Source organism: Cydia amplana, chromosome 2 (genome assembly GCF_948474715.1).
Source record: "Cydia amplana chromosome 2, ilCydAmpl1.1, whole genome shotgun sequence".
Classification (NCBI taxonomy): domain Eukaryota; kingdom Metazoa; phylum Arthropoda; class Insecta; order Lepidoptera; family Tortricidae; genus Cydia; species Cydia amplana.
In genome coordinates this window covers 19,007,550-19,025,202 of record NC_086070.1, presented here as the reverse complement: position 1 = coordinate 19,025,202, position 17,653 = coordinate 19,007,550, and the positions used below count along the sequence as shown (strand labels likewise).

The following is a 17,653-nucleotide window of genomic DNA, read 5'->3' as shown; positions in this document are numbered from 1 at the left end:
TCGTTACAAAACAATAAGAATGATTTTAAGAATTTAATTACTTGTTCGCAGTTTTGACAACCACCGCAGTGCTATTGTGTGGTGACAATTGTGTCAGAATATATTTTCTCATGTTTATTGTTTCTAAAGTTGTAGTTGCTGGAAGTTTGCCTCTTTCAAATTTAAAAAGCCAACTTCAGCCTTTATACCTTGGGGTTTCAGCTGAGTTTTAACTATACTCTGGCACACCTACTTTGGCAGTAGAAAATGCGACCAATTAAAAAAACGTAACCGCGAAGGGTTGCCCTCCCTTAGAAAATTTTTGCGCCTTTTTCTACTGTTACAAGGTGGGTGTGTTTGAGTATAGTATTATCATGCCGCGATCAGAAAGGGATTAGAAATAACAGATTTCCATACACTTACGTCAAAATCAATATGGATTGACAGCTATCTCAATCCCTTTCTAATCGCGATTCAGTAATAGTAGTATTCTGAAGACTCCGAAATCGAATTTTTGATTTACCTTTTAGAGGCAGACTACAGTATAAACCAAGCTAGGCATTTGTATCCGTTAGATACCCAAATACCAAGAATTCATTAAGTAACTAAAGCATATGAATAATGTGCTAGTCACGGTTTTCCTTTACGAATAAATATTTGCAGCATTTTCTTTGCAAGCCGTGTTTTCTGGCATCTCATTTAGAAGAGTTATTTATCAAAAGCTGAAGTCAAAGCTACCAGGAAAATTTCATTTTCTGTATAAAAATTTATCTAGTAAAGTATTTTATTATGAAGTAGTTATTTTGAATGTTTTTATCATATTTATTATTTTTGAATAAATCCTGATAATATTACTTTGCTGGGTTTACTCTAAGTGAATTTAATTCACTGGACAGATAACTCTGTGTAGTAAATGTAAAATGGATGCATATTATAAATTGTATTCTCATAATTAAATAATTCATTTAAGATTGTTCAAAACTTAATAGCTGTGATTAGACCTGAGTATAGCGCTCAGTTCTAGAGCCGTGAACAAGAGGCGTTAAAGTATTTGTCACGTACAAAACATTGTGAAATACTGCGTTCTGCCATTAGTTCTACTAAACGCCAGGAATTTCAATTTGTTAACAACAACTTCAATTGAATTGTGTAGCTTTGGAATAAGACTTTATGCCGCACAAACAATTATGATAGAAGTTTAAGATAAATAGAGCCAACTACTAAATCACGAAAATAATGTAAATGGATACCTATGTCATATTCCCTATATTAGATCCATGTATTCTATTTTCGGATATCAAGAATTCTACATTAAGCTAAATTACTTGCAACACGTCCTCAAAAGTAGGTATATTATTTTTCACTTCATTCTTCTTTCACAGGCTACGGAATAAACTATAAAAACAAACATAAATTTGGAATAAATCAAATAAAATACGTAAAAAGCTAATTAAGGAGCCTATTAAAAATTTAATTTACAGCTAATCTAAGCTTATACCTGGCTAATTTATAAGTGGCTAATGTAATATGGCTATAATTTTCGAAATCTCCCCTTTACTTAGTCATAGTACTTAATACATATTTCAAAACAGCCTTATTTCAACACCCAATTAAAATTTCAGTATGCTCTAAATAATAGGCATGGTTTTAATGTAGTACTAGGTCTACCACTTATCTCAGGCGGTTGGTAAAGAATTTGCGCGATGATTTTCTTGTAGAAGATTACTGAGTTTAAGACTAAAACTTACTACTAAAAATAACTTATTCACATATTAAAATTTTAATTACTTAACAGAATACAAATCACCTTTATGCAGCGAAGCCTTCAAATATTCCGTATTATTTAAAAAGACCGTCATAACATTCATAACCTCTTACGAACGGCCTCAGTTAAACGGTAGATCTATATAGATTAAGAATAGACTTGTGATATTTGCTGGAAGAATGTTCTAGGCATGAGACTTATTACTGCTCAATGCCTCAAAATAGTAATATCATGATTCTGCGGAAAAACCTCTTCACAATTTTCTTAAAACATTCATTCAAAAAAGTTGTTTTACTAAATATAGACATATTTATCACTAACTAGTGACCCGCCCCGCCTTTGCGCGGGTTAATAAATTATACATTTAAACATTCCTTAAGAATCACTTTATTGATAGGTGAAAACCGCATGATAATCAGTTCAGTAGTTTTTGAGTTTATCGCGAACAGGCAGACGCGGCGGGGGACTTTGTTTTATAAGGTGTAGTAATAATTAAATTTATTATAAAATATGAATCTCACAGAAAAAACTAGAAACAGGAAGTAGTCAGGGGCAATGATAAAGTTTCAAACGTTGATAAGTTTTCTACAAGAAAATCTGGAATTGTTTAAAACTTTTCAAAAGAGAGTTAAAGTGGTTTAGTTAAGAAAATAGAAAATAAATAAGTTATTACAGTAGGTAAGTTCCTCTTTTCTTTGAGGTCTTTGTAAAATCATTACACATTATATTATACACATTTGCAACATTTGTTAGAGACTTCAGTGTAGGTTCGAATTGTCCTGTGAGCTTCCCGATAGATAAAAGTGAATCGTAAGAGCTGTCATTATATTTATTACTGATGCCTTACACATTAAATATTAGAAACATTTTAACTGTGTTTTTAATGTCATCTGGTGATGTGTAGACTACCGAGACTAGGAACTAGACTACCGAGACCTCAATTAGGAAAGTACATAATGCGGTTAATTGTATAAGGCTTCAAACGCGGAAGACTTCAAAAGTGGAGCTGAATTTAAAATCGCATTAATACGAGTAAGTATAGCAGACCAATTCGAACAATCAATGCTTACAAGAAGTCAATGATCCGATCTGTCCATATGTTAAAAGTGACGTTTTTTGATTGAAGAAATGTCACTTCAGACACTGACAGATCGGTATCGTACCGATGTGACTTCTTATAAGCGTTGTTCGAATCGCGCCGTAAGAAGTTACATTGCGTCAATTCATCTTACTATAATTTATCCTGCCCTAGTAGCACGGTCGCATTTATATCGTTTATGCCTGTCACGTTCTAACAAGTATGTAAGTGCGAAAGTGACGGGCATAGTGAAAGTCGATAAAAATGGAACCGTGCTGAGCCCGCTGATTGGGATTACACAACATTCGAACTATCATTGCACCTTTTTGGCTTTACCTTGCATAAGCTTTCATTCCAGCTACTGACCAATTCCTAAAGTACGAGTAACTCTTCTCCCAGTCTTCATTTCTTAAGCAGGTAGATACATACTTGTGTATGTACTTAACGTGTTGCTGTTTACTTAACACATTCCATGGAAATGGAGTTTATTTCATAATTTCTTTTACAAAGCGTCGTGTCGAACGTCGTGTATGTATATACATTTTTTCATGAAAGAAAGTCGCGTAAAATTGTGTTAAATACGGTTAAATTGGAAGGACGAGGAAACGTGTATATTTTGGTGTGACAACTTGACAAGCGTAAATAACGAGTTAGTATTACCTACCTTTAAATAGATATTTCCTGTAAAAGTCTCAAACGACCCACTTCAGATACGTTTTTCCTTTCCTATTCTAGCCATATTTGATTTGAAAACACGTATGTACTAGTATTTTTTGTTGACATATTATTTACGCGTACCTGGGAAGACCGACTGGTGGCCGCCCGGTAGGTCGGCCCAGATTCCGCCGATGCGTCAGCTTCAAGCCGATAATTGGCAGGAAACGGCGCAGGATCGGGAAAAGTGGTGTGCTCTAGTTTCGGAGGCCAAGATCCACTTTGGGTCGCTGAGCCGTAATAGTTAGTTAGTTAGTTATTATTTAAATACAAAAGCCTGTCTCTGAAATGATGTTTTTGTTTATTAAATAAAAGTAATCAACATAAATAATTGAATGTTAAGTTAGACCTTGACGAAGCCTAGGTACCTACACTTTTGAGTCAAGCTGATGTTTCATCTATCAAACGAACGATGAACGAACGCATCACTCATATTGTAGTAAGTTCAAAGCTAAGCTGTGCACATTTCCCGCTGGCTGATTGTCCCCGGGACTGTAATTTGCTTCTGGACAACCGGCTTTGCCTTCCCCTTTGCCGTGAGACACGCCCTAATGAACAGGAGTGACATATTTTAAATTGCCTTCGGCATTGCAAGTGCATTCAGTTTTCGAGTCATACAGAGAGGACAATACAAAAATGGTTCCCGCCGAAAGGAAAAACTCACGGAATAACTTTTACGCGGTACTTACGACCTTTTATTCAGGGTTTTTTTTTTAAAGAAAACTCAAAAATGGCTCTACTGATCATGTTCAACATATTGTTTTTTGTACCTACTCTATTGTACCTACGGCTAATCTACCGATATGTTTTCATATTTTTCTGAACTTTAGTTAGAAAGTTATAGAGGGATAAACATTAGGTATTTCGGCCTTTAGAAACAGTTTTTTTTTCAAATGTTATATTTTATATGGCCCTTTCAGCACTCTAAATAGTTTATACCCACCAATTTGGGTATAAACGAGTAAATACAGGTATATTGAGTATATTGAGTAAATACTGAGTATTAACTCGGTATTATCCCGTGAGTATTTACTCACTAGCCTACCCACCTCTATCAGCGTCAATTTATATTTAGAAAATATTTTCTCCGTAAAATTTTTTGACTATGAGTTCACAAAGGTCACTTCAACTGTCACATTTATATTTTAATTGTATAATTTCTCAATGTTCCCGTTATATTTCGGATGCTTTATCACCTTAATCAAGAGAACGAGTAGAAACATAATTATACAGGATGTTGCTTGTAACACGAGCAAATAATTAAAACATATATTATACTCCTCAAACTATAAAACTTTTGTTAAACAACTTTTAAAATTTATGAATCCTTTAGACTTCCTATTTTTCATACAAAATAAATATTTACGCTTGTCACGCTTTAAACATAATAAAATTTGCAATAAATTGCGTCTTAGAATATAGGTAGGTACTTTAAAGTGTAATAAAAATCAAAACATAAGTTATTTTTAAAAGTTGCTGAACAAATGTTGGTCAGTTTGAGGAGTACAGCCTACAGTTTAATTTATTGCTCCTGTTACAGGAAACACCCTGTATACGACTTCATTGACGGGAGCCTATTCTGCAAAAACCTCCAGCTTTTGACATTATTTTGTATATTGGTAACTTAGCTTTAAATTTTATAGGAATGTTTCGTTGGCTAAATAATTAGGTATCAGAATTAGGCCTTCATATCGAATGTTTCAAGGCTCTATTTGCCTCAAACAGTTAGGAGGGGGCTTTACGTAAAGGTATTTTCAAAGTAGACAACATACCTCGGTCTGGCAGCCTGGGTGTAGTAGCGGTCCAGTTCCTGCAGCATGCGCAGAGCGTCCGCCATGTCGTGCGGACTCTCCTCGCGCGCCTCGGCGAGGCACACGCACGCCAGCACCACGGCCACGGCGATGGCGAAGTTCTTGTTCAGCATGTTCTGTTTATTTCATAATAAATTTCATTAAATCGTTTAGTAATTGTGTCACTCTTATAGCTAATACTTATCTAACGCGACCTGATACATTCAAATCAGCCGTTAAAACGGCAGAATCGCAGATCTTGAGAAATATACATACCTAGCTACGGACACATTATGTAACACGCCCGTAAATTATTGTGTTGCCCATGTCTTGCCTTATTTATCAGTGGACTAATAATTGATGATAAAATGGGTGTACTTAGTCAGCAATACTCATTCAACAACTGTGAATCTTTTCTTATTAAAAACAAGAATGTTTCAAAGTTAAAAACTAAAGAGTGATTGTAGTTTACAACCTTGTCTAGGTGTCCAAGTTCAGAAGTTGTATGAGCCAGAAGTACTTGCGGTTTTATTTATCATATTCCCTAGTTTTTGGTAACCTAACGCGTTTTAATGCACATTCACATTACTATTATATAATTACCTACTTAAAAACCTACTTAAAAAATGTTACTGTGAATTTTAGCGAGCTACGAATTGTTCTGTTGTTGTTGTATTAGTTCACGTCCAAACCTATAATATAAGTTCAGCTCCGACTCTCGGGTCAGCATTATGCTGAGGCGAGCCCATTTCGTGGTAAACAATATGTAATTATGAATTTATAACCTTTTTTTTTATAATCTTGTTTATTTTATAAGCCATACATCTTATGATTAAGTCGGCTAAAATTTATAACCTTTATCATGTTACTTTTGTATGTTTAACTAGTTTATCACGAAAAATAAATGATTTATGATTTATGATTTAAGTGAATAGACAGGATTAAAAACGAAAACCAATCCACCCCTATTGATTTTTCATGCTACGGCTAAACCGTTACAACAACAGGTATATCTGCTGTAGCAGGTCGAAGCTTTTGAATGATTTGTACAAACAAGTTAAAAAAAAATCTAAATTGATGATCATATTGATCATGATTTATGTGTTTAATTGGATGGATTTAAGGTTCCATCATGTACGCCATTAAGCCATGATAATGCTGTTACTTGTATTAAACTTTGATTAATCTCACTTAAACTAATGGAGTTATAGTGAATATTTTATTAAGTTACCTACTGCTAAGACCTTGTGGCGTTGTCATTTACTCTCCGGCCACTTTGGGTGTCGCGTCTGATGGCAAAGGAGATGTTCGAGTCTTCAATGAGATTTCATAAATATTTTATATGTGTTTAGTATTTAAATAAGCTTAGCAAAGGTCGACAAGTGTTAGGAGAAATGTTGGTTGGACATATGATTATAAAATCAGATTTTCCAACTAATAAATTTCGTTTTCTTTTCTGATATATATGTTTCGGTTATTTATCGAAGATTTATAAAAGTTTTATTTGAAAAAATATTTGGACCAATTTGCGTGAAATATTAAAAGAACAAAAGCTATAACCGGACTTTACACACAAATCACACAATGCAGGTAGCTGCATTATTTTTTATTTATAGATAAACAGTAAGAACTGTAGGTAAATGTTAGAGCTAGCCTAAGGCAGGCTTCCTAACTTTAGATTAAAAGCGGATTTTGTTTTAATTATTATCTTTAAGTTATTTCATTAAATGATATTCCTTTCAAAAAGTAGGTACAGTTAAAGGGAGCGCTAACCTTACCTAACCTAACTTTCGAAAATGCCATTTAAAATTAAAGATCATTAAAACAAACTGGTGCGGCTAGGTTTCTAAAAAATATCTAAGAAACGTTAGCCTAAAGTAAATTATTCAGTATAATATATTGTAGGATAATAAATGCATAACAAAATCACCCTGTTTGTGTCTAAATCATGATAATATGAAATGTGCACAAAGTAGTTGCGTAATTGAAAGGCAAATTGACTTTCAACTTGTAGCCGATTACAGAATGGCTCAATATTTATTGTGCTATAAAATACTTACTGTCCACCGTCCATGGAAATTGTTTGAGTTACCGCTTTGGCTGGTTTGACTTTAGCCTTAAAGTATTCATGGGATAAAAATTTCATGAAAAGAGACAATCATAGGAGTTTTTAACTTGGTTTAGCTATCGGGTCTAGTTAACATTTACTTATTGTTTCTCGTCGATCGAAGTATAACAATTATGATACAGTGATAATTTTTTAAGCGATTCTCGCAAGGACGATTTCTTGTGATCTAATTTATGTGCGCCAAAAAGATTTTTTTTTTATCTAAGGTAAGGTGCAAAATGCCTTGTAGAAAACAGCGAAGATCTTTTCTATATTTCACAATAAACCATGTTTATTATCTACGAATACCTATACCATAGTTTTAAGTTTTGTTTGTTACTTATTTACCGTGCGTAGGTATTAGAAGTTTATCTACACCAGGAACTCATCTCCCTCCTGCTGTAGAAGGATTTTATGTTATTTTCATTATAAATATAGAGTAAACGCATTACCTAGACTCAAAAGGTAATGGTTTCTCTACAATACACTTTCTGAGTGAGGAAGCTCCATCAGACAGGCAAAATAAAAAGGAGCGCTTTATAAAAGCAGGCCATGTCTGTTTACCAACAATTCCTTTGAATTTGCAAGACAATTAGCCTGTTTATTATTTAAACAGACTCTTTCAATGCCTACTAAACACATCATTCTACAGGAGGGGTTGGTCATTAAGATAAGGAAAGCGCTATCAAACAAACACTTAAATGATGGAAGGTCTAACAATAAGAATGAATGATAGTGATATTAATAGTCGTCATCGTAGCAAAAAGGGCCAAGTAAGTAGTAGGGGAAACTCATGGCTTGTATCACATTACTGTTATCCTCTACATAGAAATTTTGAAGTAATATCCTGGCGTCAATATACCTTTAATAAGGCGTCGGCAACGCCATCGGCATCAAGTCAAACATACTGTTGAGCGCTCAGAAATGAAAAGTTCAAATTCATGCGTTTCATGCATTTTTATTGTCTCGCCGAAACAATAAAAATCAATAGTCAGTAGATATGTTAACTGTTCAAAAACTAACTCAAGAGGAAATCTCGTGTACATTAGTCAAAGCGAAAATGCCCTTTGATCTTACTAGCTGATAGCAAAGTGCACAAAGGATTGTTTCCGTTCTTTTTGAGCGCTTAAAATGAATTTAATTTCTTCTCTTATCTCGCTTGATAGCAATTTAACGTAAAGCTACTCCAACACATTTGTAAACTAATTATGTATTTTCAAAGAAGTTGATATTTTCTTTGTACCTAGCATTTACTTAATTTCCCCAACACACCTATGTATATACCTACTTCTTATGAAGATAATCCAACTTAACTCGATTGCATTTTGCTCAAGATACGTGTTTTCATAAATGTTGAAACGCTTTTCCTACACCATGGTTGACCACTAAATGTTCATTCTCAGTCATCATTAAATTGCTCTTTCCATGCTATAAGGCTTTAAACACGTTTACACATGTGTGCAATATGAGTAAATGAAAATAAAGGGAAAACCGGTCCGTAACTTAACTTTAAATCAATGATATTTTTTTTTTATTACTTATTCTTCAACGTTTACCTGATAACTTGAAACTTTGGTACTGGTGTGACGTTATTGTCTAAGTAAATACGTTTTATTAAAAATTCTGTACCAGAGTCGAGGGAATTAAAACGTTCGAATTAACACCTTTGTACCTTGTCACAATAACAATTGCATAACAAAAAGCTGGAATTTGATACAATTCCCATTGTGATAAGGCTCAAAGTGGCCATGGTGGTGGGTTTCCATTTACTCGACCGTAAGCGTACCTAAACAATATTATTTTTACCGCCCTCAATTGAATTCCCGAGACAAACGTCTAAAAAGTGCGTCGTTTTGCGTCATTCAATTAGTATTGAATTTTACAAAGAAATAATCTAAACATAAGCATCATATCCAGCTGCTGACATTTTCAAGGTAGACAAACTTGGAGTCTATGCATACTAATTTAGGGATAACTTTAGTATTTTCATTAACTAAGTATTTTATATTGTTTTGTTTCAGTTTAAGATCTAACAAAGCTACTATTATTTAATCATTCACCCCAAATTACGGTTCTTACCTACTCCTTTACTGGTAATAAATTACAAAATGTGTTATTTAATTACACAAACGGGTCTACCGCGATATAATTTCATTGTTTTTACCTTTAATTCCGACGTTTCAGCTGAGTTGCACCAGCTGTGGTCACGGAAAGACTGACGTCCCAACAAATGTCAACGGAGATATTAATAAAACACCACTAAACTACCCGAAATGAGTTATGTGCAATAAAGTGACATACATACATTATACATTAGGTACACAAACAAATAAAAATCTGTGTTGCCTAATTACGTAATCCTAGTGACTAATATTACTAATACTCTTGCGAAATCGGTTTAGATAGTGATATCAATGATAACCAAATCGTCACATCAATACGTTAGCCGCCAAAATGAATAAACAGAGAAAGTCCCAAAGTACATGCTTCAGAATTTTTTATAGGGTCGGCTATAAAAATTAAATGTACCTTTTATTACAGATAGGATTTTCAAATATGAAAGGTTCTGGACCTTTTTTCAGTGTCCGGTTTTTCATTTTGATATACATATTCTAGTAAAATTCGAATACCTGGATTAAAATTATAATTCAAAAGATCATTACAATATTATTTAGAGACTCACTAAGACCAGGGATTATCACGCAGATATATCTACTGATATGACCGACTTTGCTTCTGATCCCCCAAATGAGGGTCTATAAAAGTGTCGCGCACAGCGCGATTCGCCATATAAAAGTCGGTATGTATCAAAACTAGTAATGTCAGTCTATATTTTGATGTGTGGTAACACCACTTGTTCTGACTAACTTTTGCTTGATGGTACTGTGAATAAGATGGCGGGAAAGGAGTGCCGCGTACACGAGGTAATGAGCGGAGATCGTGGTAGTAAGATCAGTTAGGAGCCACGAGCTTCTAGGAGGCCCAATGCCCCATCAGAAACATATCAGGTGAGTGTTTGCTTTGCCATATTATTATGTCGACATAAACGTGCATCATAAGGTGGAAAGATGAGGAGACGATTATAGCATATCGTTCTTTCCGTTAGTAGTAGTCCAATCTTGCAGTGCACTGCACACTTGGTAGTCAAGGAAATTGGACATGTATTTGAGGTGTGTCCGGGAACACACGGGCACGGTCGACTGAGTTGGAGCAACCGTGGCGAGACTATGGGGAAGGTGGAGGTCTCCGGGGGGGCATAGCCCCCCCGTCCGGCTAAGTGACAAATGTGCAAATCTGATAAGAGTCACCAGGGATATGGCCCTGTATAGACCGGAGCAAGTCGACCGATGCCCAACTGGAGGTGCATAGCCATTAAGTAGTATGTGGGTTAGCAACCACACAGAGCTTAAACGAGATGGAAGGGCACCAAGTAAAACTGAATCATACATGTGAGTGATACAACCACATGAGAGAGGCAAGTCCTCATTTTATCTGTATACACATAATTAAGTAGAGTGGAATGAAGTTGGTCGACTCATCTTTCCATTCTAATGATATAAATAAATGTGTAGGTAATTTATATATATTCATGCCGTCCATATGTATATGTGAACCCAGCAATTAGTATTACATACATATATTGTACAGTAGGGACGACAAAAAGTGTACAGGTCGAAGCTCTAGGATTACGTACGGGTATTGTATGCATCTACCGATCAACGGCTGCTGTAGCGGTGGTATAGGTATAGTCGTCACCTTTCAGAGAGTACCAGGTCAATTCGAACGTAAGTACACTGACATCGTATGGTTACAGTTCGTCTCTCTCGTGCCAGTACATGTACCGACAAGTGCGAGTGAAATACACCATAACCGAATGACATCATCAGTTAAATATCATTTTGATATTAGTGTACGTTCAAAATCGGTCTGCACATTTTAAAAGCAATTGCAAATATTCGAATTATACGGGCCAACAAAATTATTTCAATGATTCAATTTTGTAATGCTGGGTGATTTTGCTTCCATAGGTGAAAACATTTTTATATTCCTGACATTCATTAAACAAAAATTCGTCTCACTAAATGAACTTAGGATAATGATCATGCTAGATTAAAAGTGAGTGATAGTTTTCCTTAGACTACTACTAGTATACATGATATTATGTTTATGTATTTGCTTACATGACATGAATGGATTATCCCAGTGTTTTCCACTTTTGTTCTAGAAGGATCTCTCATCAAAAGACAAATTCGGTTAATATATGAATCAATCACACAAGCTCACTATGATACCATACCCGCTAAACCTAAATATATGCAAATAGTTTTCTATTAAAAATAATTTATAATTGCTATGATACGACTTGGGAGATAATATTTTTGGAATACATAATAAAAATATAAATATTTCAGTCAAATTTAAATTTTTGGCTGAGTGCAGTGACCACGGTCTGCGGTTTAGCTCATATTTTTCACTGATCCATCCTTCCTCATATATATCTGTCATTGTATATGATAAGTTTATATGAGTAGAAAACTATGTTACTTTATACCAACTACAACTTCGCTATAATAACAATAACTTTTAACAATTCAATGCTATTAATAATTGTATCGAGATATTATTTGTGAGCTTCTCAATTTTAGATAGACTGTTGTTACAACCAAGGTAGGTATTTGAAGTTATTTAAGTCACGTGTAAGTTGTGTAACCAAAAGTTTAATTGACGTTAACGTCACACACAAGGATCCCGTCCCGTTATTGGTTATATTAATAGGTACTAACTTATGTTTCTGGTTATTTTACTTAATAAATTTTAATAAGGAAGTACGTGTACTATCAGTAAGATCAAAGTAAATGTAATCAAATAAGTATGGCAAATAAAAAATTGTGTCAATTTATGAAGAAAATGGACTTAGATACAGTGAACTGATAGTCCTTCAGCTAATGAGGTGACGATACGCCTAGACTCGTATTCTGATTACGTATAATAACAGTTAAAAATTTGATCTGGATTTATTTGGTGTTTATTTGTCAGTGTCAAAAGTGACATTTCTTTAACCAGAAGCGTCAGTCTTTTTTATTTGTGTACACTGACAGATCATTTTTATAAGATATCCAGATCAAGTTAATGTTACAATCAAAATATGCCTCCTACTCGTAACTAGTATTTTGTGATTCAGTTGAGATAGGTACTTATGTAAAATTAGTACTTATTAATACTAATTAGTTTCATTAGAGAAGAAGGACTAAACTTTCTTAGGAAAATACTAACATATAAAACAAAATAAAAAACCTATTTTAGAAATCAATCATGCTGCTTGATTATAGACGATTTTATACCGGTTTATTCGATTTTATAAATTGTTGTAAAACAATTTAGCAGGAAATTATCCAGTAAATTTAACCCACACCTAAACTGGGCTTCACTCTCGTATAAATTATAAATTAATTAATTTAAAATTAATGATGTATTAGCTATCGTCTTTTTGGAATATTTTGAACAGGCCTTGTTAAAGTATGCGGTTGTCGCTTAGTTTTTACTATATTCAGGAAAGATTCATGGATAAAAACAATTAGACATATTATTAGAAAAGAGATCCATCAAAACAAATTTTCAATGTTAGACATGGGTCACCCAGGGGTGGACTAATACAGCGGCGTATTTATTTCACCGAAAAAGATATTAATAACATTAAATACAAGAAAAATAATCAATATTACCTACAACAAATCGAGCAACCTCTATAAAAATACCTTATTGTAAAACTTGGTAGCAAAATTCACCTCAGGCCAAAAGTATGGAATTTGTCAACGAGTAGTATATAAATCCAGCGCAAGAAAATCACAGTTTTTATTGTCATAATATAAACTTGTATTCATGCTAATTTTTAAACAAATATAATCTAAACATTTAGAACGCCACATGAATTTTACATTTCATCCCAATTTGGTCTCGATTGTACTTATTAACTTATAAATTAGTGTGGGCAAGAGATGCTGCGAGATGCAGTAATTTGCTAGTCAGATAATTTATAGGTACATTGATACCTGTAAAGAGTGTAGAATAAGTAGTTTGCAACCTATTTTAAGTCGTCGTGTAAGTAATCTCGTTGGCGAAGTTCATTCTCGTTCATTTAACTTTAAGCTTGTTTTCCACAGCAAACTTCCCTACAGCTTTCCGATTTTATTTGTAAAAACTATCACATCACATCCAAAGGTAGGTCACAGATATACAGATTACAATATACAGGATGGATTTTTATAGGTTAATATTACTACGCGAAAATTACCTTAGAAGGCATTCCCTAATTTTTAGATTTACGACGATGGGATTTGGGTGGTGTCACTGGCTTTTGTAGGAGAAGAGTGCTCAATGAAACGGACAAATTGGCGCAAAGTCAGAAAGTCAATGTAAGGTGTTTCAGTTCTATTCTCAATAAACTTATTTTCTCAAGCCTGCGATAGACCATATACGTCTCGTATCGATCTATTTAGTCACCAAAAGCATATCTCTCGGATGTTACAATAGACGTCTTCTACAACAGATGTAAAGGCCAATGATAAAATCGCCGGCTGTACATTTTCCAAATATCTACAACTATAATCGTCGTTAATCAATAATGTAGGGAAGGTTTTCTAAGACCATTTTAGTGAAGCAGCATTCGACCTGGAAGCAGCACTCACTGCCCCGTTAAAATTCCAACCAGTAAAACAGCTTTAACTAAAAGTTTTCTCAGAGATTGTAATTTGAAAGAATGAATGAAAAATTATTTGTTGCGAACAGTCGAACACATAAGCAATTGAGAGGAAAGAGGATGACCGCTTTTCAATAAAAACGTAGTCGATTTTTCTTTTTGGATATTATAATTATAGAAACGTTGTTTACACAATTTGATGTGTTTGTGACGTGATTTTCTTACAGCTTCTTTTTACAATTACAATATTACTACCTAAATTGTGGGCATTAATAATAGAATAGATAAACCAATCACTTTGGAATAAATTATTCAGAAGCTAGTCCTTACCTTGTTTTTTTTAGGTTAAGTTAATTGTAGAACTGAGAAAATCTAATCGACCTTTGGATGCGTCGGTGGATAAAAGGAAATCAATTTAAGTCTATCCTCTGAGACGATCAATTCTTGCTTTGTCCTCTCATTGGTTTTTTTTATAAATTAATAAGCCAATTTGCGTTTCATAAATTATGCGTTTGTTATTGTAAAAAAGTAGAAATAATATGTTTCGAGTTTGTTAGTAAATTGAAAACGGTCATACGATTTTACTATGGACAGTATATTATATATTTGGACTTTATAATAATGATTCGAGGAAATATTATTTAATTAATTAGGTACTGCAAAACTAAGCGTATTCAGAAAAAACACGTTTTGCCTTTTTGGTTTTATAAATAAATAAATAATAGGTATAGGACAATTTTACACAGATCGACCTAGTCCCGGAGTAAGCTCAATAAAGCTTGGGTTGTGAGAATAAATGCACTTACCAGGATTCGAACCCAGGAACCTCTTGCTTCGTAGGCAGGGTCACTACCAACTAATTTATTTAAGGTGCCGTCAAATAAAACGTTTAACTTTTCGAAGGGTAGGTAATTCATAAAACGTAATAACTTATAATTACTATTTTATTTTCTTACTTAATTATGATTTTACTTGTTACTTATACAAACTAACAATGTAATTAGGTACCGAATAAGATCTTGCAAGTCGATTATACTACATTTATACCTACTTTTAATAGCGGTGTCTATAAGAAACTTTGTAATTATTTATATTTAATACAGTTGACAATACAATAATCTGGTACCATTGTGCTGATCTGATGAATGATGACAGAACTAGAAGATGGACAGTGAAACTCGTCGGTGGCTTCAAGGTTTAGTTCATATATTGACGAGTCCAATTGAAGGGATGTTTACAAAAACAACATAACTGACTACACTGGTTGACACCTGAAACGATTAACAATGTTCTTAAAAAAGTGTCAACCGCTCTAAGCAGATATGTTGTTTTTGTAAATATCCCTTCAATTGTTTTGAAGCATTGAGTTTAGGTACAGTCGGAAGTTTAGCAGAATCTTATTAGCTTTGAACCACCGAAAAAAATAATTTAAAATTTGTCATTTTAGACACTTCGTCGCGTTTTCTAAACGCATTTAAAAACATATTTAAATATATATTTCCCTAATGACATTTACATATGCAAAATTCACAACAAATGCAATTTGCCATTTGTTCATTTAAACTTTGTTTTAAGTAAATCTCTAAACACTTACATGGCTGAAATAATTTGTATTTAAATGCTGTATATTAAACCTACAGGATTCTTGCAGCAAAAAAGGTTAAGTAGGTACTCGTAAAGAATGTTTTAAACATTTTTTTCATTATTGCACTTGTTTTAATAATGATATACCTAAATTTAAATGTGCCTAAATATGTCCCTAGTGCTTAGAGTAGGTAACACTTGTCTAGACATAAATAAACAACTTTAATCTGCATAAAATTTAAAAAAACATAATATAATCTTCAAAAAATAATGACCCGCGTTATTCTAGCCATAAAACCCGAAACTCCCGAAAGTTCATACCTCTCTCTTCCCTATAAAAACTGATTTTAAATCTATAACATCCTTCATTCTTTTAGGATAAAGACGAAGCCATCGAAACGACTAATTAAATCATAGAAATACCACGTATCGAGGTTTGTAATTCATGTTTTTTTTTATTACTGTCAAATTCCAAATGATGTAGGTACTTTAAAACACACAACCCATTACGCACAACCAGCGCATTACGCAATCAAAAATTATCATTTCATAAAACATCAACTTACCTCAAAGTCTTGCAACGAGCTTTCGGAATCGGGAACTTTTCGAAGTTCGAACACAGGAAGTCGCGAAAGTGCGGCAAGTTCGAATGTAGCCGTGCACGAAGAAACTCCAGCATTTATAGGCTGGGCGGGAGGCGGGGCCAGGCAACGCAGGCGTGGGCTTCGCTTCAGCTTACGTAGGTGATTATGTGATCTGAAAGAATTAGGTATACGATAATTATTAATAATAGTTTTAGCGTGATCAACCTTAGGTACTAATCGTCATAGTCCTTCATAAGTTATGATTAGTGATAAATACACCGCCTATTTTGGATAGTACGGAAAACTACAACCACAACACAAACACACAGACAAGAAAGGTTAAACTTTTGATGTAGGATTCGGCAAGTTAATACCCCGGAAGACATTTCGTGCGCACGTAATTTAAAACAGTTCCATCCAAAAAAAGTTGCACTCCGAATTCCTCAATCCGCTCGGTAGCCTAATCGAAAACTTAATAACTTCTCATTTTAATTGATTACTTTACTTATAAAGGTTAAAGGGCCGGTTAGCGGTTGTCTTCATTCTAACCGTAACAATACTTTTCGTCATAAAGTGAAAAGTTAGTCATGACTTATTGAGTCCAACTCAAGCCTTATTGAGCTTACTGAGGGACTAATAAAGTAGATTTGTGTAAAAATATGTAAGATTGTCCCAAAATTTAAATTAAATAAGAGTGAAAATACCCCCACTTCCCCCTTACCCAGAGGAAAAACAAGAAAACAACCCTAGGTATGATAGGTAATCAAAGTGTAAATCGGGCCTTATTGTAGCGTCGCTTAAAATACTACGCCTCCAGTTATGTTATTGCAATAACTTAAGGTACATATGTATATGAATACAAATACAAAGAATACAAATACAAATAATTTATTGAGAAAAGTACAGTGGTTGCTCTTAAAGACTAAGAATTTATAATGACAAGTGATTTACAAATGTCTGAACTATTCCCTGTGTTTCAGGCAGCGAAGGACAATATTATATAATTATTTACTTAATTATAAACTATAAGTAGTAGGGTGCATTGGGGTAAATCCAAAGACGGGGTAATTTTGAAAATGGCAAATATCTACTAAACTAGAAACACTTCATACTTTAGCAACACTTATGCCACTGCAACGCTTACATGGCATCTTGCATACTGTTGCTACACAGTAGAAAGCTTTTCTAGTTTAGTAGATATTTGCCATTTTCAAAATTACCCCGTCTTCGGATTTACCCCAATGCACCCTACACAATATAAGTCTTATTACCTAAACAAAAAAGTAGGTTCATAAGTATTAAATATCAGAGTACAGTAGGTCATCATTTTACGACTATTAGTAAGTTCTCTGTAT

At 33.9% G+C, this 17,653-nt stretch overlaps 1 protein-coding gene across 2 annotated transcripts in view; it reads right to left on the bottom strand.

Annotated features, from left to right (window-relative positions):
• Positions 1–16,389, bottom strand: part of LOC134659817 (neuropeptide F) — a 31,902-nt gene extending 15,513 nt beyond the window's left edge. The window contains exons 1-2 of one of the 2 annotated variants that reach the window (XM_063515526.1): positions 16,281–16,389; positions 5,309–5,463 (exon numbers count right to left, since the gene is read on the bottom strand). In XM_063515526.1, the coding sequence (XP_063371596.1) occupies positions 5,309–5,460 (152 nt within the window). In that variant the 5' untranslated portion in view covers positions 5,461–5,463; positions 16,281–16,389. The remainder of the gene's footprint in view (positions 1–5,308; positions 5,464–16,280) is intronic. The other variant, XM_063515534.1, reaches the window with a different exon arrangement.
• Positions 16,390–17,653: the final 1,264 nt, after the last annotated feature.